This window comes from Fusarium verticillioides, chromosome 9 (genome assembly GCF_000149555.1).
Source record: "Fusarium verticillioides 7600 chromosome 9, whole genome shotgun sequence".
Lineage (NCBI taxonomy): Eukaryota > Fungi > Ascomycota > Sordariomycetes > Hypocreales > Nectriaceae > Fusarium > Fusarium verticillioides.
In genome coordinates, this window is record NC_031683.1 from 2,695,814 (window position 1) to 2,716,774 (window position 20,961).

The 20,961-nt window shown below is 48.1% G+C and overlaps 11 protein-coding genes across 12 annotated transcripts; 5 read left to right on the top strand and 6 right to left on the bottom strand.

Annotated features, from left to right (window-relative positions):
• Nucleotides 1-73: 73 nt before the first annotated feature.
• Nucleotides 74-1,315, top strand: FVEG_09988 (hypothetical protein; the record flags this gene model as incomplete). The annotated part of the gene is made up of 3 exons (XM_018899056.1): nt 74-632; nt 685-904; nt 952-1,315. 3 exons carry the CDS (start codon nt 74-76, stop codon nt 1,313-1,315), a joined length of 1,143 nt encoding a protein of 380 aa, XP_018757050.1.
• A 593-nt stretch (nt 1,316-1,908) lies between these two features.
• On the top strand, nt 1,909-2,745 carry FVEG_09987 (hypothetical protein; the record flags this gene model as incomplete). The annotated part of the gene is made up of 1 exon (XM_018899055.1): nt 1,909-2,745. One exon carries the CDS (start codon nt 1,909-1,911, stop codon nt 2,743-2,745), a length of 837 nt encoding a protein of 278 aa, XP_018757049.1.
• A 716-nt stretch (nt 2,746-3,461) lies between these two features.
• Nucleotides 3,462-5,908, top strand: FVEG_09986 (phenol 2-monooxygenase). The gene is made up of 5 exons (XM_018899054.1): nt 3,462-3,787; nt 3,842-4,812; nt 4,866-4,906; nt 4,955-5,191; nt 5,238-5,908. Exons 1-5 carry the CDS (start codon nt 3,656-3,658, stop codon nt 5,846-5,848), a joined length of 1,992 nt encoding a protein of 663 aa, XP_018757048.1. The 5' UTR covers nt 3,462-3,655; the 3' UTR covers nt 5,849-5,908.
• Nucleotides 5,909-6,166: 258 nt separating this feature from the next.
• Nucleotides 6,167-7,089, bottom strand: FVEG_09985 (hypothetical protein; the record flags this gene model as incomplete). The annotated part of the gene is made up of 2 exons (XM_018899053.1): nt 6,167-6,901; nt 7,027-7,089. The coding sequence occupies 2 exons, from the start codon at nt 7,087-7,089 to the stop codon at nt 6,167-6,169; spliced, it is 798 nt and encodes a 265-aa protein (XP_018757047.1).
• A 914-nt stretch (nt 7,090-8,003) lies between these two features.
• Nucleotides 8,004-9,303, bottom strand: FVEG_09984 (hypothetical protein; the record flags this gene model as incomplete). Its single annotated transcript, XM_018899052.1, has 5 exons — nt 8,004-8,267; nt 8,324-8,435; nt 8,485-8,608; nt 8,679-8,707; nt 8,960-9,303. The coding sequence occupies 5 exons, from the start codon at nt 9,301-9,303 to the stop codon at nt 8,004-8,006; spliced, it is 873 nt and encodes a 290-aa protein (XP_018757046.1).
• Nucleotides 9,304-9,819: 516 nt separating this feature from the next.
• Nucleotides 9,820-10,644, bottom strand: FVEG_16701 (hypothetical protein). 2 transcript variants are annotated; one of them, XM_018905941.1, is made up of 2 exons: nt 10,359-10,644; nt 9,820-10,310 (listed from the first exon to the last, which is right to left on the bottom strand). In XM_018905941.1, exons 1-2 carry the CDS (start codon nt 10,486-10,488, stop codon nt 10,156-10,158), a joined length of 285 nt encoding a protein of 94 aa, XP_018757044.1. In that variant the 5' UTR covers nt 10,489-10,644; the 3' UTR covers nt 9,820-10,155. The 2 variants fall into 2 exon arrangements, with proteins under 2 accessions (XP_018757044.1, XP_018757045.1); XM_018905942.1 differs by having other exon boundaries at nt 9,820-10,304; nt 10,359-10,606.
• Nucleotides 10,645-11,952: 1,308 nt separating this feature from the next.
• Nucleotides 11,953-12,927, bottom strand: FVEG_09983 (hypothetical protein; the record flags this gene model as incomplete). The annotated part of the gene is made up of 1 exon (XM_018899051.1): nt 11,953-12,927. The coding sequence occupies one exon, from the start codon at nt 12,925-12,927 to the stop codon at nt 11,953-11,955; it is 975 nt and encodes a 324-aa protein (XP_018757043.1).
• Nucleotides 12,928-13,622: 695 nt separating this feature from the next.
• Nucleotides 13,623-14,480, top strand: FVEG_09982 (hypothetical protein; the record flags this gene model as incomplete). Its single annotated transcript, XM_018899050.1, has 1 exon — nt 13,623-14,480. One exon carries the CDS (start codon nt 13,623-13,625, stop codon nt 14,478-14,480), a length of 858 nt encoding a protein of 285 aa, XP_018757042.1.
• A 1,001-nt stretch (nt 14,481-15,481) lies between these two features.
• FVEG_09981 (hypothetical protein) lies at nt 15,482-16,876 on the bottom strand (the record flags this gene model as incomplete). Its single annotated transcript, XM_018899049.1, has 4 exons — nt 15,482-15,523; nt 15,572-15,910; nt 15,973-16,640; nt 16,696-16,876. 4 exons carry the CDS (start codon nt 16,874-16,876, stop codon nt 15,482-15,484), a joined length of 1,230 nt encoding a protein of 409 aa, XP_018757041.1.
• A 1,280-nt stretch (nt 16,877-18,156) lies between these two features.
• FVEG_09980 (cytochrome P450 oxidoreductase) lies at nt 18,157-19,329 on the top strand (the record flags this gene model as incomplete). The annotated part of the gene is made up of 2 exons (XM_018899048.1): nt 18,157-18,893; nt 18,954-19,329. 2 exons carry the CDS (start codon nt 18,157-18,159, stop codon nt 19,327-19,329), a joined length of 1,113 nt encoding a protein of 370 aa, XP_018757040.1.
• Nucleotides 19,330-19,702: 373 nt separating this feature from the next.
• On the bottom strand, nt 19,703-20,893 carry FVEG_09979 (hypothetical protein; the record flags this gene model as incomplete). The annotated part of the gene is made up of 2 exons (XM_018899047.1): nt 20,438-20,893; nt 19,703-20,386 (listed from the first exon to the last, which is right to left on the bottom strand). The coding sequence occupies exons 1-2, from the start codon at nt 20,696-20,698 to the stop codon at nt 19,703-19,705; spliced, it is 945 nt and encodes a 314-aa protein (XP_018757039.1). The 5' UTR covers nt 20,699-20,893.
• Nucleotides 20,894-20,961: the final 68 nt, after the last annotated feature.

Sequence of the window (20,961 nt, forward strand, 5' to 3'; positions counted from 1 at the left end):
ATCTCTTGAGTCCCAAGCTTGCGATATTGGTGGCTTCTGCTTTGACATTCTGCATCCATAGACTATTGCAGCCATGATTGCCAAGAGTCTTGTTTTCGCTGTGCTAACGGCTTATTATGCTGCTGCTGGACCTTGTAAGCCTGATGGGGTTTCGTCCAGGACGCTCTCCGCCAGTGAATTAACCAGCGAGCCTACTACTTCTGATCAAGTCACGGCTACTACAGAGGCAGCTACCACTACAACGAGCGCATCCGTACACGCTGGCGAGGCTATCATCTTCCAGGTCAACCCTCAACGTCGTCTATCGAAGCGAGATACAACGTTCGTGGGCAGTAACAACCCGACCGAATGCACCTTTGCTTCGGTCTTTCGCCTCGACGAGGGAAAGCTTTTGGAGGATGGAGTGCCTATTTACTACGACGGCAATAGCTTTCAAGAACTTGCTGCTCAGGGCAAACCACCAGCTGATTCAGTGACGACGACATTCTCAATCGCCAGTGGTCGTCTTTCATGGACCGATTCGTCGTTCGGCGAGGCTGGGTTCTGTCAGACCGCGTCTGATGGACAGGTGTACATCACCTTTGGGTCAGAACCTATTGGCTGTGAAACTGTGACTCTCATGGCGTACAAGGGTATGCAGGACATGTAGCTTCTTCGTTTTATCTTGCTAACATGGTGATGCAGAGGAACAATGTCAGAATGGACAGATCGTCGGAGCCGAAACATCCAGTGCTGAGACAACAACCGCAGCAGAGACGACTGTCTCGTCCGATGCTGTTCAACCGACCACTTCTTCCGATGCCTGTTTTGTCGGCATTGATGATTTGAACGGCGAGCCTCCACGAGAGAGCCGTCTGGCTGACTGTTCGAGATTGAACACAGTCACTGTCAGCCCATACCCCGAGTAAGACTTCTTTCCTGCTTTTTCCAATCGTAGACTGACATTTGCAGGACTTCAACCGTATTCAAGCGCGAAGTTGCGTTCCGCATTCCGACAGCCTTCCCGACCTGGCGGCCTGCGATGAATACCCTTGCAGCCCGCGCAGAGGGAGAGCCTACAGCCACTACCATCCAGCCAACCGAGGTTCCTGTCTATGCTACCTACTGCGACTCACCCGAGGAATACTACGCGGCTTGCTCGGAGGCTGGGATCACTGCGTTCACGACTACTCTTCCTACGACGACTACTTCCACGTCGACCACTGTTAGCGATTGTCCAGCAAAGCGACTTGTGAGGAGAGCTGGTGAGCATATGGGGTATGAGTTTGAGGATAACTGGGATGCCCATATCATGCCAGGATATAAGCTGTTTTAGACCGTCCCTTTTATAATTTAGATGGCAATGCAACTTGCATATTTCTTGTTTGTGTACTACCAATGATCACTGCGAAGACGCCGAATAGAGTCACCTGTCAACAATTCGTGATCGCTGAGCGTAGCTTTTACATTTGGCTGGACCCCTGGCTTTCGTGACTGGTAAGGCTGAGCCCGTTTGGCGGTGGCGAAGCAACTAGCTCAGGCGCATTTTCAAGAATGCCAGGATGCCAGGGGATGATGACAGTGAAGCTCCAGTGTCACTTGCTGGCGAGGGCCATTAGCGCCTCGACTAAGATTCAGCTCAGTGACACGAACACCAGATCTGGTAACATTATTCATGCGTCACCCTTTGCTGATGACATCGGCATTTGACCCAAATTGAGGGCCTGGGTTACTTATCCTGAGTCATTTCCCTTCTTCTGTCGCCAGCGACGCTTGGTCAATTATTCTTGACTCCTTCTGGCGATGCTTGCGCGATCAATACATCAAGCTGCAAGACGATTCATAATTGCCAAGCGAGCGAGACCTCAATTCGCAATTCTCATTCCACCAAAGACTGACTGTTCATGTGCACGTCGGCATTTCATCACCATGAACCGCGAACAATTGACCGCCCTGGGCGAAAAGGCTTTTGCTGAAAAGGTGCCGACAATGCTCTGGTCAGACCGAGAGACGCTTTTCGAGGATGGAAGTGAGGATATCGACATTATCAGGTCCCGCGCATCAGAGCCTGCGACCGTCGAAGCCGTCTCGACTGTTCTCGCTTCTGCTATCGAGGATGAAGATTACGATACATTAAGGGTGCATCAGAAAGCATTGTACTCCGTCCTTTTCAAGCTCCCCCTCGAAAAGCTCCAGCCTTATCGACCAGCTTTGGCTGCACTCGCCGCATTTGACATCTCAGGCTTTGCGCATCGGTCCTCCCATCACGCCCAGACGTCTATTCTCATTCAAAACGCCGATCTTCTTGAGCGCTTCGCCGCAGATCCCAAAGCAGTTTGGGTCAGCAAGGACAAATTCGACATGGTCAGCGATCGCGCGCTTACAGAGCGTGTACACACTGCTGAAGAGATGAGGCCGTACATGCCTGAGCTGTTTGACTGGCTTGCTGACGCGAACAACCCGCCTTTCACGCCATGTCGAGACCAGCTTGCTCGATTTCCTGAGACTGCTGCTGTTGTTGCAGCGGAATTTCTGGCCAAGGCAAATGAAGAGAAGGATACGGAATATCAACACTTCCTGATTGACTTTGTATATGACTGTGTGCCTGTTGGAAAGAGCTGGATGCCGATGCGAGAACACGTTCAAGCGCTGGTGAAGGAGTTGGCGGGGAGTTCGGATGAAGATGATGAGGAGCTGGTAGGCGAAGCCAACGAATGGTTGACTAGATTGGAGCAATGGGAGGCTTTGGGTAAAGAACAGGACTAGTTCTCGTGTTGAGTTGCACTGTAAATTGATTATTTCAATAAAGTATCCTACACCTACTGAGAGACGTAATGGAGAAAAGCTTCCTAACTCTTGATGATATTATTCATGCCTTCGTGAAAGATATCCAAGACACTAACGATCCAGCACTAGTAATAGTTTATAATGCAAAGAAGGTTTCTTCCATTTATACTGATATATTTATACCATATGTGTCTGCAATCCAGTATCCGAAATCTCATTTTCAACCTCCATCTCGGATAGAGACTACCCTGGATCCGAAGAGAATTTCGGAAATGTCAAACTGCATGATCAACCAACATCCGAAATTGAAGACCCGCACCTGCATACGAGGCTTTGATTGACCAACCCCCAGATTATTCTCCTTCCGACAACCTTGCTCCTTTCCCCCGGATGGAGATCGGGACTGACAGCTTCACTTGACGACTGCTCCACTGTTGAAAACGGATAAGCTTATCAGCAAGTGGCTAGCGATGATTCTCAATGCTATTCGCTGTTCACAGCTCATCCCCATCTTTACCCCGCAAACTAGAGTCGAGTAGGGCTAAGGTCTTGACGGAAATCTGCCATCAATTCGGGATGGTGAAACCAGTACAAGCCTCGACCTATCGAGGCCGACAAAGCGTTACATAATGTGGCTTCTAAACATATGGCCTGACCATTCACTTGAGGGCCATTCGTAACTATTCCGACCCCATCTGTCAAGGCACATAAGCACCCGTCTTCCGATTCGGATCTTACCAACTTGTCGGTTCGCCCTTGCATCACTTGGCCCTCTTCAAATCATCAATGAGTATAAGATCCTGCGAGTGCATCTTGGCAGATTGACGATATCACTACCGCACTATCAGACACTCCGCTCCTTCCGAGAAATCACGAAACCTGCACGAAAATGGCTGTTGGTGCAAAGACGGACCATGTCGATGTTCTCATCGTTGGAGCCGGACCTGCCGGTCTCATGATGGCAACATGGCTCGCCAAATGCGGCATCAAAACTCGCATCGTCGACAAGAGAGGAACAAAGGTGAGCTCACTCTTCTCTTGACTCTTCTTGTACGCTCAACTGACACGTCTGTAGGTCTTCAATGGTCAAGCTGACGGTCTTCAATGCCGAACACTTGAGATCTTCGACTCCTTCGGCTTTGCGCACCGAGCTTGGATTGAATCTAATCATATGCTCGAAATCTCCCTTTGGAACCCTGATGAGAAGGGTGTTCTGCGTCGAAGCTCAAGGATTGCCGACACCATTCCTGGCATCAGTCGCTTCCAACAGGTTGTTCTTCATCAGGGTCGCATTGAGAGATTCTTCCTGGATGCTATCAACGACTTCAGTCAGGGAAAGGTTTCAGTTGAGCGGGGTGTCATGCCAACAAGCCTGGAGATTGATCCCAAGGTTGTTGAAGACCCAGATGCTTACCCCATCACTGTCAACCTTCGACATCTGAGTGAGGAGGAGGCTCAGCCAAAGCAGACATCAACATCTGCCAATGGGACTTCTGTCCAGGACGGTCTGTTCCGCAGCAACCTTTCGCCGGATGACACAGCCGATATGCTCAAAGCAGCCGAATTGAATGACAAAGCCAACACTGTTGAAGTAGTAAAGGCGAAGTACATGCTTGGTGCCGACGGCGCTCACTCATGGGTCCGAAAGGAGCTCGGCTTCAAGCTTGAGGGTGAATCAACAGATTACATCTGGGGTGTTCTTGATATCGTGCCCATCACTGATTTCCCCGATATCCGACAACGCTGTGCGATTCACTCAGCGAATTCGGGTAGTGTCATGGTCATTCCGAGAGAGAACAAGTTGGTCAGACTCTACATCCAGCTTACGACAACGGCGAAGATTGGGGAGCAGGATTCAAGAGCTGATCGGTCATGGATCACACCTGATGTCATCCTTGAGTCTGCTCAGAAGATTCTTGCTCCTTATAAATTGACGTATCGCAAGTTGGATTGGTGGACAGCTTATCAGATCGGACAGCGCGTCGGGTCCAACTTCTCGGCTTACGACCGCGTTTTCCTCGCTGGCGATGCAGTCCACACTCACAGGTATGCTCCCCCCCATCTCAAAAGTGATGCAAATACCTGACAACTTCCAATAGCCCCAAGGCTGGTCAGGGTATGAATGTCAGCATGCAAGATTGTGAGTCTCACCTCAAAACAATTTTCTTGACCGAGCTAACAATCTCAGCTTTCAATCTCGGTTGGAAAGTCGCCAACGTTGTCAAGGGCCTTGCTAGCCGGTCGATACTCAAGACATACGAGACTGAGAGAAAGGGCATTGCCAAAGCTCTTATCGACTTCGATCACAAGTTCTCTCGTCTCTTTTCTGGCCGTCCGGCGAAGGATATCATGGACGAAGAGGGTATCAGTATGGATGAGTTCCGTGAAGCGTTTGAGAAGGGCAATTTGTTCGCCAGTGGAATTGGTAAGTTCATTCAATAGACTTCACGCTCATAGCTAATGGACTGCAGCTGTGGACTATGGTCAAAGCAACATTGTCGCCAAACCTACTTCTGATGATTCTGGCCTGAAGGACATCGCTGCCAAGAGGCAGGGTTTGGCCCCTGAAATCAAGCTCGGCATGCGCATGCCCAGCGTCAAAGTTTTGAACCAATCCGACGCTAGACCCTGGCATCTGCAAGAGCTTCTCCGAAGCAATGGATCATGGAGACTTCTAATCTTCCCCGGAGATATCGATCTCGACCGCCAGAACAAACGAATGAAGTCACTGTGCGACAAGCTGTCAGCTGACTCCTCATTCCTCAAGCGCTTCACACCGGCCTCAGCTCGATACGATTCCGTCATTGAAGTGATCACGGTGCACGCCTCGAAACGTCAGGACCACGAGATCTTTGACTTCCCAGAGGTTCTCCGACCATATCACGAGGTTGATGGTTGGGATTACAACAAGATCTTTGTGGATGATGAGTCTTATCATGAGGGACATGGAAAGCTGTACGAGACATTTGGTATTAAGCCTGACCAGGGCTGTGCGGTTATCTTGCGGCCTGATCAGTATGTGTCTTATGTGGGAGAGCTTGATGATTATGATTCACTTGATGGCTTCTTTTCAGAGTTATGATAAAGCAGGAGACTCTATGAAGTCCGTTTCATTGATAAGATATTGATACTACCAGTGAAGGACTACTGCAACGTCCCCGTAAGAAGTGCGTGTCCTCAAACATCTCAAGTATACCAGTCTCGGCATTCCAAAAGCCAATGTGGCCAAGCCAGGAACCTACCTAATCAACTCACAAGGATGGCAGCCCCATCAAAACCGATTCTACGACTGAATGACTTGCTTCCGCAGCCCACGAGGCGCGCAAGGTCAATGAGTGAACAAAAACCCCAACCTACCTAAAGATCTCTATTCTCTAACCCCAAGACCATCTACGGCTGTTCAACCCAAGGCGCCGAAATCAATGAGTCTCCCAAACTTATCCATCCAATGGTTTTGGCCGACTGGGTCATTGATGACTCGAAACATCAGGACTGCGAATCTCTCGTTGTCGATACCCTTCACGGTTTCCAGCACCTCGAAGTTGGGCCGCATCTCATTGAAGAGAACGGTCGGCTTTCTGTGGATTGGCTCAAAGTCAGGGCACTGGGTTGATCCAAGACTGAGGCACTCCTCGAATGTGTTGATCTCAGCACAAAGGACTTCCAAGATCACAGTTCCTGTGGCAGGGTCGCTTCCCTCTTTCCAATGATTGCAACCATCTCCGGCGGGGCATTGTCCAGCATTCTCATGCTGTAGGTAAGAGAATACGTAGCGGGGAAAAGCCCACTCAGTACCGTGTCTGGCCCAGAGAAGGAACCCCTTTAACCAGGCCCACTCTGGAGGTTTATCGTAAAGCCATGCGTCTTCTTCAAATCTGGGACCAGGAGTCGAGAGGTAGGATCGCATATCTCCTCTTCCGTAGATCAGAGACAATTTTGAAAGTGCCGGGGTGCTTACGGCGTTGCTGTTGGTATGTATGTCATCGCAGAGTCCCTTGGACGCATCCTGGGCCCCATTTCGGTTGGATATCTGGAGTGAGAGAGATGATACCATACGTCGCAATTCGGCCACTCCTTCCTCGAGTGACTTAACACGAGACTGAGTGTCATCTGCGATGGCCATGTTGAAGGCTTGCTGTGTTTACTTGTGAGCTGTTGGTATCGTGATGATGGTGTCGGTCAAGATCTCTTGATGGTAAAGATCGAGATTTTGTTGCGCTCTGGGTTTGAAGAGCTGTCTCAAGTTGGGATATGGCTTACTGACCAGGTGCTGCCGGAGTATACTGTCACACGGCCGAGGAGGCCAGTGACAGTGGCAGACATTGCTTCGCAGTGGCACACTTCATTCGTTGTCGGAGCCTGGCAACTTAGCAAATAGAATATTTATTCTGGCACTATGATCGATCCTATTGGATATGCCCTGTTCAGTGGAAGTTACCCTTGTCATTGAATGATAGAGACAAAGGCACAAAAGTGACGAGAGCGGCGTGAATTCCTGTCAAGACTAAGGCATCGACCCTTCCACCGTGGCGGTCGTTGATGGTGAAAGACATCAGAGGGATCAATATACAGAAATTCAGTACCGGTGGAGCTCTGTTGAGCGGGTAGTGGTGGAGGTATCGATGAACATTGGACATATCGATGTTCGCAATCACGCTTCATGAGAACATGTAGTGCTAAACGGATGAACAAAGTCAAACAAAGCGGTTTGCGATTAAAGCTAGGTTCTCTCTGCCGGAATAAGCTCACAGCCACAAGCCTCAACTGCAAATAACACTTCTAGCCCACAACTTAGACATCGATACCACGATGACTGACCAATGGCTACAGACGATTAAAGCTACACTACTATGAGCACAAGATACTGCCGGATTTTAAGCATCAACTCCAAGTTGACTACCGTAAATTACAGGACAGGTTACGGCTTGTGTCATTCACGGCCTGGTAGCACCGAATTATGAGCAAGAATTGTGGCGCGAGCACGAAGAGGTCCTTGCCTCGGACAAGCGGAAGAATGAGTCCGTTGATGATTTGGAGTACCTGCAGTACCTGGACGTTCTATACGGAGGCCCCCTCCAAAGCTATAGACAGCTGGCGTGCTAACAGGGTAATTGGAGTGTCACTTAAGATAGAGCCGATTTGTCTGTTTCATCCCAGGTAAGCAAACCAGGTAGATCAAGTGTCACTGTCGTGAGATGCTTCGTCGTGTTATTGGCAATAGTAATTAAGAAGATTTATTATGGTACGATGATTAGTTCCTGTGAATTATTGTTCCCATCACTGTTTGCGGCATCACTGTGTGCAGCATCACTATTTGCAGGCCGTAGCTCATAACAGCGGTGATCTGCTCCTTTGCTCTGCAGATAGAATGGACCTTCTGATCTACTCGGATCGGAAGCTGAAGGCTGTGTACCCTTATGTTGCCCAAGCTCTCTCAAGATCCCATAGAAGAAAGACGTGTTAGCCACAATGCAACTGCAGAGAATCTCTATAGTTGCCCACTAATTGAAGTCAGACTCCTTATTGGCATGGGTGAGCTCCAGCCTAAAACACTTACTGTGGACCGAGCCTTTTGAGACATGGCATCGCCGAGGATAAGCGGTACTCGCACAATTGTAATAGTAATGACTAAAATGCCGATACTGAACAAGATTCCGAGTTGGATCTTACTGGCGATTGTCAGCGTAATGTCCATCCAGATCCGCGAGGTTGCTTTACGTTCTCGTGTTCAATCTCGCCGTTGAGAGGGTCGGGAAAGGCAGTATGAGTAGTGCAATATCTGTGCTGATATTGCCTGCGGCCAGAGCGAAGAAGTAAACCATGCCTTTCTGACACACAGGTTCTGTAATGCATCAGTCTCACTGGTAGAATCAGGGTTACTATCGCAAAGCGAAAAGAAAATAGAGACGTACGGTCTTCCTTGGAAGCGAGCTTCCACATCCTAGAAATTTTAGCAATGAACGGTCAGAGAGACACGGAACTCATACAAAGACATCGGGCGGCATTCTGCCAATATCGCTACGATAATAACAATGAGAGAAACAAGTAAGAGACACCATAGCAGCCTGACTGTGATCTTGCCCCAACTTGTCACCTGAACGAAGCGAGAATAAAAGGAAAGCAAGGCAGCTTTCAAGATCCAAAGACTATAGGTCTCAGTATACCAAGCAGACATCCAGACAAAGAGTCTTACATCAGAGTGTAGCTCAAACGAGTTACGATTAGTAGCGAAATCCCAACAGTCCGATCATGTTCAAGCTTCTCGACAGTCGTTCTCTGAGCTGCTGCCTCCTCCTTGGTTACAGGCAGGCGTGAGCTAGAGGGGTTCAAGGTGAATGATAGGGCGATGCAGACGGTGCGCGAGGTGAGAGGCATTAGAGCAAGGGCCATATAAATGTCGTCGGCATGCCAGATTCGATGGGAACCCCCATTGCCCCTGTACCCATGGTAAATACGATAGGCGCATCGTGACAGGATAAGAGCGGAGCAAATGCATGCAATAGCAATGTCCTTCTCGACTGTCGAGGATAAAGCCATGCTTAGTTGTCGATCTGATCCACTGTGGATGGAGGGCAAGCGAGCCCGGGAGCAATGTTCTTTTTAAAACGTTATCAAAGCAGGATCGGGGGATAGAGGACCACTCACTCGTGCTGATGGGCGTTCAATAGTGTTGTCGATAACTCAGGGGAAGCTCTGGTGATGGTGTGGAGGAACAAGGATTAATCTTTCAGCTGCAAATGACATCAGGGTCCTGAATCAGTGTCAGACCACATAAGATTTACGCTATGGATATATCGCGTTACCCCAGATTCTACCCCAGCTTTCACTAGCGAGGATTGAGCTAGTGGGCTGGAGTCCATCTTGTCGAGACGCATTCTGGGTGGGCATTATTCGCTGAGCAAGTTCTAGAAGCAAGCCACTCTTGGACTAAAAGACTGAAGGCTTGGGATGAAACGCGATAAGGTTTTGAGCTCGTTTATTCTCATTTAAAGGAAGAGCTTATCCTTAGATCCCCGCGTGATTGAAGCGCCATCCTTAAGACGGTCGAGAGCCTGCCAGTTTTGCAAGACCGCGCCTCGGTAGTGCTAAGTCTGGGGGCTGTCACAACACATAATCACATGCGTGTGTATGGAAACCCCCCTTACCAGGCTTTCTAGCGCACTGCAGATAACAGCAAGTACTGACAACGTTTTAGAAGTGGTCAATGCTCCTCACCATGATCTCATTTTAGCAGCTCAACGATGTTGCGAATTTCAAGAAGCGTTGCAATAGTGTTCATATTGATTAAATGATACACGGGGTCCAGCCCAGCTCTCGTTAATATAATGTCCCAGACTTGCATCCTATTCATTCGTTTGGCAGATAAATTCCATTTGGATCTGAAGCCTGTTACTTGTTCACCTTTGCGCCCAAGTCAACGTTTTGCTTGTCAATGATGCCTTGTCCTCGAGGTACCAGGCCTTGTGCTGGAGCGCGGCCGAACAACATGGCGTGAATGGAGGCGTGAGACTCTCTGGCCTCTTGGATAGTCTTGAGTGCTACAGCTACCAATTATTAGTATATCTTTGCGACGCGCTGTGCAGAAGGCTTACCAGCCACTGTTGCTGCGACTAATACAACTGGGAGGGCTTTGTGGATGCGCGCCATGCGTGATACAGATGGGGCTGGTTGGGACGGGAAGTCAAAGCGAGGGAGAGCTCCACCGAATGAGTTGGTCGTCATGATGAAGGTTTGTTGTAAAATTGAATTGTGAATGTGTATGACAATTGTAGGACCGTGACATTAGCAGAGATGAGATGCTTGTCTTTGTTGATGAGTGTTCAGTAATGATGACGGTCTGAACAAGCTGAATTGGGCATTGTCTTATATCATTTCGCTTCATCCCTATTCTAAATTTTGTCAATTTCTTGCTATAATACCGGTGAGTTCCGTATAGTAGACTCATCAGGCCAGCCCACCGATCCCAGTCTCAGGGCCTGTCAGATTCGTACCACGCGGGGGCGTAAGTGGCGTGGATTGTGGAGTAAATGGGCTGCTTTCTTCATGCCTTGGGTATCGAACATCTGCTGATTCAACTTGGCTTCTACACCATTGCCAATAATTGCAAAGTGTACAGAGATTCAATTGAGATCGTCCGAGATTCATGCTTCCTCGTGCCGTGCTGAGGCTTTGTTTCTATCTGCCGCATCTGGGGATGTTTCAACGCGTCAAAGCGCCCGAGATCTTGTCTCAAGGAGTCTAGTTAACGTCCATTGTGCTGCTACAAAATATCGTTTGGCTTGGCTTGGTATTGTTCTCTGTTAATGTACATCTTGTAATGTCTTGGAGAATGAAGATGCCCAAGAAATTGGGGTTGCTGAGTGCCGCGAGAATATCCCGGAGTCATCAGATGATTCGGTTCCGATCATTCGCGATGGCCCTCTTGAAATCTCGCCGTTGGTATCCCCGCAAATAGCTCTCCGCAAGTGATGAGGCACTTTAATGAGATTACAACTGGGATCAACCCTTGTAGGTCATCCATCACCTTTCGAGTCTTGGATATTTAATTACAGCCAATTGAAGTGGTACGATTACCAGACTTCCATGATCAATGCATGCGGGATGACGGGCAGCCGGATGCAAGAACTCACCGAGTTTCTCAAACTCTTGTCATGACATCGCCTCGTGCCATGTAGTCTAGGTGCTATTGGCGGATCATAACACCACTTTCGCTATACAATGTCTCAAACAATCCTGAGGCGCTTAATGTGACGCTAGCTTGCACGGAATGTTTCACTCACCGAGGAGATCATCCGTGGAGCAACGGCACAGAACATTCGATTATTGTTCCGAACTGAATGTTGACTTGTATAGAGGTCCACTGCGAGGTATTCATTATCATATGCCTCCGTATGGCCAAACTTACCTATTTGGTAACTATGTGTAAGCAATTGCTCTATGTAGCGTGATGCTGGTTTCTGGCAGCTAAACACTACTTAACTCTTATACCCTTTCTAGGTTTTAAATACTAAATTACTTATAAGGTAGCACTAAATTATAAGTTAATTAATAAAAAACAAATAAGGTATATATAATATAAATAATTTTATTTATTAAGTTATAATATAATTTCTTTCTTTTTATTAATTTTATTTTTAAAACTTATATATTTACTTAATCAGAATATAAAAGACAATATAGCCTACCTTAGGCTTTTGTTGGGTCAGTATACAGACGCCCAATAACATTGCCCTTTTCAAGCCTATCAAGTCCTTCTTTAATTCCGCTGAAAGGGATCTCTTCCAGAAGTGGCTGAACCTCCTTGTTCGCAATCATCTGCAATGACTTCTCAACCTCAGATATAGAGGAGCCAGCTGATCCTTTGATCGTGACACCCAGTGCGACCAATTCCTGTGTATCGAGTGTAGTATGCTTGCTCAAAAGACCAACCAGGACGACCTTACCACCAGGCTTCACCACCTTGGCAGCAGCAGCAGTCGTAGAACCAGTCCCTGCAAAATCTATCACCGCGTCGAAGCGTACTCCCGGGAACCCGTCGAAGCTTTTGGCGCATGCATAAGCTCCTGCCTGAACAGCAGCCACATATTTGCGGGTGTCAGGCTCGATTCCGTATATCTTGCAACCGAAGAGGCTTGCAATCTGGATAGCCGATAGACCTAGACCGCCCAAACCAATAACGGCGATTTGGGATGACGCAGAGATCTGTCCCTCGACAACAACAGCATGATATGCTGTGGCAGTGGCGTCGGTAGCAACGGCCGCTTCGGCAAAAGTAACTCCCTCAGGAATACGCACTGTCTTATACTCATACAGCGCCACGTACTCTGCGAATCCACCGTCATAACCAATGCCTGCCGCCCGGGTCACATCTCCGAATGTCAAGGGATGCTCAGTACCGATTACGGCGGCGACAGGGTCACCGACTTTGAACTTGGTGACCTCTGAACCTATCTCAACAACCACACCAGCAATTTCGTGACCCAAGATGATGGGACGCTTCCAGAAGAAAGTATCGTCTAGTCCAGATGCTATGTTCCAGTCGGTGTGACAGAGGCCAGCGGCCCTGATCTGTACGAGAAGTTGATTTTTGGCGGGGACAGGGACGGGAACCTCCTTGTATTCCAGTCCGGTGGAAGGGGTCATGAACTGGACTGCTTTCATAGTTGAAGGCGTCTGTGCCCTGACTGGTAGGGAAGTTTTGGTTTCTTGGCTGTGAGGCATGATGGAACGTGAAATTGGTAATGGCTATTACTAAACAATGAGATTTGGAGATGATATAGCAAGAGTACCAACTCTACTCTCGACTATTAAATACACAAACGCTTACATAAAGAGTCCGTGGTGCCCTTAGGATCGTCCCGAGTATATCTCCAGCGGTGGGAGTTGACCCATTGGATGTTTGTCACTGACTAGGCTCACAGGACGTAGGAAAGCTATTGTGACCGTCCCATGACCAGAAGATTACTGATCAGAACCGACCTCTTTGGTGCCAAATCAGGCAGAGTCGGATTCAACGTTCCGAATGGGAGGGGAAAGAGGGGATGAGGTTCAAGCTGATGTTCTGGGTTCGTTGACTCGTTGACAACCGAACTTTCGGTGTCCGTGCACGCTTCTAGACGCGGGAAAGGTAAAATGAATCTATCCGACGACATCTCGTGACGGCTGAGGATGTCATACTCGGCAACATGTGACGGAATTTACAGCTAGAGACTAAAGAATCTCCAGAAGTACATCATTCAATATCCCATCCCTCTCTATTAAACTTAGACACTAAAGTCTCCTATTATATTCTTTCAACCACTCTTCACAACCTTTAGACAAGTTTTCAAACAACTGATCAAGTAAATTACATTGCAATGACGACCCTTCAGACGGCTCAGACAAAGTTCGCTTCTGTTGATGGAGTGAAAGTTGCGTACCGGCGCTTTGGAAAGCAGAGCACCTTTCCGTTGCTATACGTCAACCACCTCAGGGGCGCAATGGATGTCCTCGACCCTCTTCTCTTCAACACCATTGCCAAAAACCGAGACGTCATTCTGTATGACAGTTTCGGTGTTGGCCACAGTGAAGGCAATGTACCAGAGTCTACCGCAACTATGGCTTCCATTGCTGCCAAATTACTGGCTGCCATCGGAGTCACCAAGGCAGACGTCATGGGCTTCTCGATGGGCGGAGGCGTTGCGCAGATCCTGGCCTGGGACTACCCAGAGCTGGTCCACAAGCTGGTTCTAGCCGGTACACAATCGGCCATTGGGGACGGGGTAGTCTTGCCCCCACGCGAGGTGCTTGAGAGCGCCGCTGCGAATAATGATGAGCCTCCAGCGGAGCAAGATATGCATGGTTTGTTCTTCTTCCCGTCGGAGTCAAGCCTGGCGATTGGGAAAGATTGGTGGAAGAGAATTCATGAACGACAAGTGAATGGGGAAGAACGAAAGGGATTCCTTGTCGGACAGGGGGCACGGGCGCAGCTAACAGCCATCTTCTCCTTTACTGTCGATCTCAACAACTTTGACCGCCTCAAAGACATCAAAGCCCCAACGTTGGTTACGAACGGGCACACCGACGTCATGTCGCCTACCCCCAACAGCTTTATTCTGCAGCAGAGAATCGAGAATGCACAGCTTATTATCTATCCCGATTCGGGACATGGACATTTGTTCCAGTATGCTGAGCTCTACGCGCAGCATCTCGAGCTCTTCTTAAGCGCTCCATGAGAGGCTTGTTAAGTACATAGTATGGAGTTGATGAGATGAACCTGACCACATACAGTCTTTACTTTCCATATTGTTAAACATATAGTAGTCTTAAGTAGTCAATAAACATGATCGTGTTATAAACATACAGCCCACTGACACTCTGGCCATAATCCTGGGCTCAATTTCCTTTACTGTGAGTTATATCGCTGTGGCTAGACGAGCCTTTCTGATAGGTCTCCCTGAAGGTTGAATCTTAAAGCCAGCTGCTACAGTCAACGGTCGACGCACAGACAAAACAGTTCATTTCAACAGGATAGGAGCATCCTTGGGCATAGTAAAAGGCTTTTGGCAAATCTCGATGCCAGCTGATAAAGTTAGTGATTTGTTGGAGTTTGCGCTAACGACAAAGACCAGAATTCACATTGGACAGATATTCTGAGCCTGATTCTGCAATTGCCGGACACTGGAATGCGCCCGTCATTCGGGAAGAAAAGTCAATAAAATCGGCCGAGCTCATTGTCCCGAGCCCGATGAGTAATCCTTCCCGCACACCAAACAAGATATCCTAGTTACAAGTTTATGCTCAATTAGCTTTGACCTCGGCTTCCAACTTTTGTAAACACGTCAGTAGGACGCACTCTATCCAGCATGTCGTCGGCCCAAATGGGGCATTCTATCAAGCCTGTTACCCGTCAGTGGGATGAATAGATGTCGGATCGAAGTAGCGAGCCTTGAACTCAACAGTGAGAACTGTGGCAATGATGAGCTACTAGTCGTAAAGCAAGATAGCAAACTACTATTACGTATAAAAGAGTTATTTAAAGTTCTATATATCTCATCTTGAATGTAATGAATTCCTCGACCTGTATACATGTATAATTAAATTATCTGATCTTATTTCCCCCTACACTTCTTTAAAAGTGTATAATACTTCTCCGTGATGGTGCCATGATCTCTGACTGGCTCGAGAAATTCATTGGCTGTAAAATGAAGCAGGCGCTCCGACACCTGCCCTCTACCTAGCTCAATCCAATCTTTTTAAGACGAGCACCATACCAAGCCTGTAGAGTTTTAGGATCATGCTGAGATTTGATTAGGATACAACATACTGTTTCTGCGCCAGCACCGAGCACTCGAATGCCTGTTAAGCGTATAAACCATGGGACCGGTACGGTTGGCATATCCCGTGAGAGATCGATATTATTTTTCTCCGGTTTAAGAATTAATTCCTTGGGTATAGCAGGATGGAGCACAGCTGGTCTTGCCAACCCGATGCCATCACATGCCCCGTTTGCAACTGCTTGGTTCATGCCCTTTCGCGTGCGGAAGCCACCAGTAACAATCAACGGCAGCCCGGGGAATTCACGTCGGATAGCCTCGGCGAAATCTAGGAAGAAGGCTTCGCGCTCCTTTGTGCGATCGGATTTGTGGTGCGGTTCTCCGATCAACTAAGGTATATGCGACATTAGCAAGATAGGAACCTGTTGGTTTGGATTGGAATTTCGCTTACCTGTCGATCTTCATAACTGCCTCCACTAATCTCAAGGAAATCGATACCTGCCTTCGTGATTGACTGTAGCTGCTCGATACAGCCTTTTAGTTCCGCCTCTGACTGATGGTCCACCGAGTTGAGTTTCAATCCAACGCAGAAGTTTGCTGGCACAACACTCCGGATAGCATTGATAACATCAACAACAACCTTTGCCCTTTTAAGGGGAGAACCTCCGTACTCATCCGTTCGTTTGTTAGAATAGGTCGATAAGAACTGGGATAACAAATAGCCGTGAGCAGCATGGACCTCAATTCCAGCAAACCCGGCATCAGAGGCGAGTCGAGCAGCGTTGGCAAACTGCTGCACGACCTTTCGGATATCTTCAGTTGTCATCTCACGGGGCGTTCCAAAGACCACGGAGCTTAGAAAACGGGCCACTATGCCCTTGCCGAATCCCAAAGGCACGGCACTTGGCGCGAGATTCTTTTCCAAGAGGCCGCGCTTGCCAGCGCCTATTGGAGATTGTCTTCCAGGGTGATTGATTTGAACAATCGAGGGTGTTCCATTAGCATTGCAATCTTTAGCCCACGATCTCCAGGCCCCCAACATTTTAGTGTAGTCGAAAGATTCGCTCACACATACATCTCCGGGCTGGCCCATGTACTTGTGATCGATCTGTACGTTGCCTGTATATAGTTAACCATCTGAAGACGTCAGGGAAGAGAGAGGAGCTGTAGGAACCTGAAATCACCATGCCCCATTCACCTTTGGCCCATGTTTGATAAGGTCGGCGGAACTCTTTGTTTGGCAATCCATCCTTCGACATAGCCTCGGCCATGGCTGCCTTGACTAGTCGATTTGGCAGAACCAAACCACATTTTAATGTGAGAGGTTTGGCAAGTACCCCTACTTCGTCTGACATTGTGATGGGTATTTAGAATAGTATAGCGATTGTAAGCAGGATTTATATGCTGAGATAGGAATAGGAATCTGACAGGCAACGATCTGTACTACTTATTATATTAGGAAGCTCTGCACATATTTATAGATATAATAGATCTATCCTGAGTCTTGTCAAGACTGGCTAGTAAATACCAAAGTGATTTGTTATCCTTAAGTTATCCTGCTGTTTGCGGAGCAATTATCTTGCCGAGAAAAGAACTGTAAGTTTTCAAAGCTTTATTGTTTAGCACTGTAGAGTTCCGCCAGCCGATGTGGGTCACCGTTCGGAACACAGTATTCCGCGTTACATTGTGTCTTGTTACCAGGCCGTCAACGTACTAGGCCACAATAAACACCGGATTTCGCTATTGTTGCACTTGTGATCACTACGAACGTAGGGGCATTGTTGGACGACGAGGCCCAGCCCTGAATCAACGAACTCGGCATAACATGGTCTGAGTTCTCATGTATTCACAGCAGTTATCGCTCGGTTACCATGACGCTATGCATACATCCATGGGCCCAGAACCTACGATGCGTCTGATTATTAAACAATTTAATGCGATATCTCGTCATAATATGTCATACTAAGGGAATCGGTTTGGCCTTTGGCCCGATGAATATCATCAACCATGTGAGGCAATAAGTTCCAATCCAGGCTGAAGTACCAGCAATGTAACCTAGCTTCTGTATACAATGCTTCTGCTTAGAAGAGTAAGTCTTGAGCTGTAGTGAGTAAAGGTTTATTCTGATTAAGAAGCGCATACTTTGGTTTGAACTGAATTATCACCCTGCCCTGTACTCTGTATCACGCTCCTAGTCAGATTCTTGGTGGGGCCTACGGTAAATATGGATCAGGCTTGATCACTAATCACGGACCGGAGTTATGACCTATGTTCTGATGGCTCGACTGAATGTGATTAATCAAAATTACCAGGGGATTAGAGGCACCAAATCCACCGAGTTCGAGCATTCATTCAGGTAGAACCTCCGTCTTTCTACTACTGCGCCTTAGCTTGACTATTGATCCATAATTGTCAAACTTGACTGGGTCGTAAAAGGGGCATGACAGTATAAGACGATTTAACTCGCAGTTGTAAGTCGGTTTCGATCATAACTTCTCTCCTTTAGGGAAGACAAGCAACAGTCTTACGGTCTTGTCTTAGCCTATTCACGTAAGCCCACCGCGCCTTGCCGTCGAATAATTTCATCACTCCGTGATCCAGCCTGGTTGGCCCCAGTGAAGCTTCCCAGGTCACCATGCCGTCCCGCACGAAGTCAACATTCACATGCGCCGAAGTCGAGTCGCATAATTCTACCTCTTCGTGCTACGTCACGATCGGCTCCAGCGTGTACGATATCACCGAATTCGTCGAATACCACCCCGGTGGCGACACCCTCATCCTCGACTACGCTGGCCAAGACGTGAAGAAGATTATGATGGACTACGTAGCCCATTTTCATTCTGAGTCCGCATATGAGATACTCGGAAATTATTATGTGGGATCTGTAGGTATTCCAAAGGCCGCCGCGAACAATAGCTCTGCGCAATCTTCCGACGACGCTGTCGACACTGAGGATAGTGACCTCGAAACGCACCCCCGGACCGGAATGTCATGTGAACAAGACCTGAGCAAGGAAACCGACATCGATAGCGACTACAAGAAGCATAGATTCCTTGATCTCAGCCGTCCCCTTTTCCCCCAGATCTGGTTTGGCGGGTTCAGTAAGGAGTTCTATATTGACCAAGTACATCGCCCACGCCACTACAAGGGGGGCAGTTCTGCACCTCTTTTTGGGAACTTCCTCGAGCCACTCTCCAAGACGCCGTGGTGGATGATCCCTACACTGTGGCTGCCCTGCGTCATCTATGGAACTTACCTGGCAAGTTACGGTATCAATACTTTATTCTCTTGTATTGGTTACTGGCTCTTTGGACTTTTCATCTGGTCCTTCATAGAGTATTCTATGCATCGGTTTCTATTCCACCTCGACGAGTGAGCTATTCCCTCAAATGGCCCCTATATTAGTCCATATGTTGTTAACCTCCTTAATAGTTACCTACCTGACAACAGGGTTGCCATAACACTACACTTCCTGTTGCATGGCATCCACCATTACCTGCCTATGGATAAATATCGCCTTGTCATGCCGCCGACACTCTTCATCGTACTTGCAATTCCTTTCTGGAAGCTGGCACACCTTCTCTTTGGCAGCTGGCATATCGCCACCGCGGCTTTCTGTGGTGGCCTCTTCGGCTATATCTGCTACGACATGACTCATTACTTCGTGCACCATGAAAATCTTCCCCTTTGGTATAAGCAGCTTAAGAAACATCACCTGCAGCATCATTTCCTAGACTATGAGAATGGCTTTGGTGTTACCTCCAGGTTCTGGGATAACATCTTCGGTACAGCTCTGAACCAACCATGATAGAGGAACGGAAGTGCGGTCTGACCTGGCAACAATACGGCTTGCACAAGCGACCTAAGATGCTTCAGTATCCTCATACGTGAAGGGACGCGACGATACGTCGACTAGGCCCTTGAAGTGTTGCAGGCCGCCCATTGGCAGTGTCTATTTGTACTACTATCTTATCGGTTGGGATTCGAGTTCAGTCCTGAAAGATGCAGCTATTGTCAAGACCCTGCCGCGATTGAACAATGGCTCTTTACTGTTGGACGAGCAATGCTTGCAGAAAAAGAAAGATAGAGGGAAAATAGTACTGAGTGACCACATATGACACTAGTATGCTCTGTTTCGAGTAGTACTATCGATAAAATGACAGATGATTTCTTAACAATCCTTATCGACCCAAGATATTTCCAATCGTGGTCTCAAAAGCTTCAGGCTTCCTTCCCAAAATCTTCTCCATATCTGGCGTCACCACTGCTGTCTCTCCTGCTCGGATAGCATCCCAGGCTGTTGCCCAGGTCACGGCGTTCTCTCGCGATCCGAACTTTTCCAATACCTGCGGCTGCGCGACATACTCATCCACACTGACCTGCCGGATGCGTACTTCTTTTCCAAGTGTTTTGGCCAAGAGGTGGACTGTATCGGCCAGTGACCACTCTCGTATTCCAGTCAGAGTCACAATATCATTGACATACTCAAATTTCTGCGTTTCTGCGACATAATCGGCAATCAAGCGTGCAGAGGCTTCGCCGAGTTCGTCCTGCTTGACCCAGGTTACTCCGGGCCCGCTGCCATCGTGCGGGATCAGAATTTCCTTCTTGTGACTGGCATTTTCAGGAGTGAAAAAGGCAGTGTAAATCGGGGTCGACTCAGAGTAGATACCTTCTCGGATGGATGTGTAGGTAAAAGATTCATCTTCGCTGGCGAGTTTGGCAAGGTATCTTTCCGTGTCGAGATGTGCCTGCATGACCTCGGCCAAGGAGCTGGACTTCTTCAAACTGGCGAATCCCAAAGAGCTGTAGAATATGTGCTTCACTCCTGCACGGCGGGCGGCATCTACGGCGGGAATTTGGACCTGGCGTACGTTAATAATGAAGAGTTGCATTGTGACTAGTGACATACATACCTTGACTCGATACTTGTGAACATGGCTTGGATAAGAGATTAGGAACAAGGTCTTCACGCCGTCGAATGCCTTCGCGAGTTCCTCCGGGCTTGATTCATAGCTGGCCTGACGGAGCACGGCACCAGCTTGCGCGTATTCCTGCGGCACTTTGTCTGGGTTCCTGCTGATAAGCACAACTTGATCGGCAGGAACAAGCTTCAGGAGATGTTTGTATGTGCTGCCTCCGAGTCCGCCTGCAGCGGGGAAAATACCGATTGTCATGCTGCTTCGCCGATTGCAAATCTGGAATAATTTAGATGAGAGTGAACGATGACTTATGTTCGTAGCTCAATCAACATGTTAAGTGTATTATGAAGAAGAGGTTTCGGTCTTTATAGATGTAGATATAACCGCTGTGGGTCTGCTTTTTCATCGCTGTGAAAATTTACCTTTAAATAGTTCTTGGAACAAATTGCTTGATAATGATGCTATTACCGTGTTTTGTCTCACGATGAGGGCAGAATTAGTAATGCTATAACGCATTG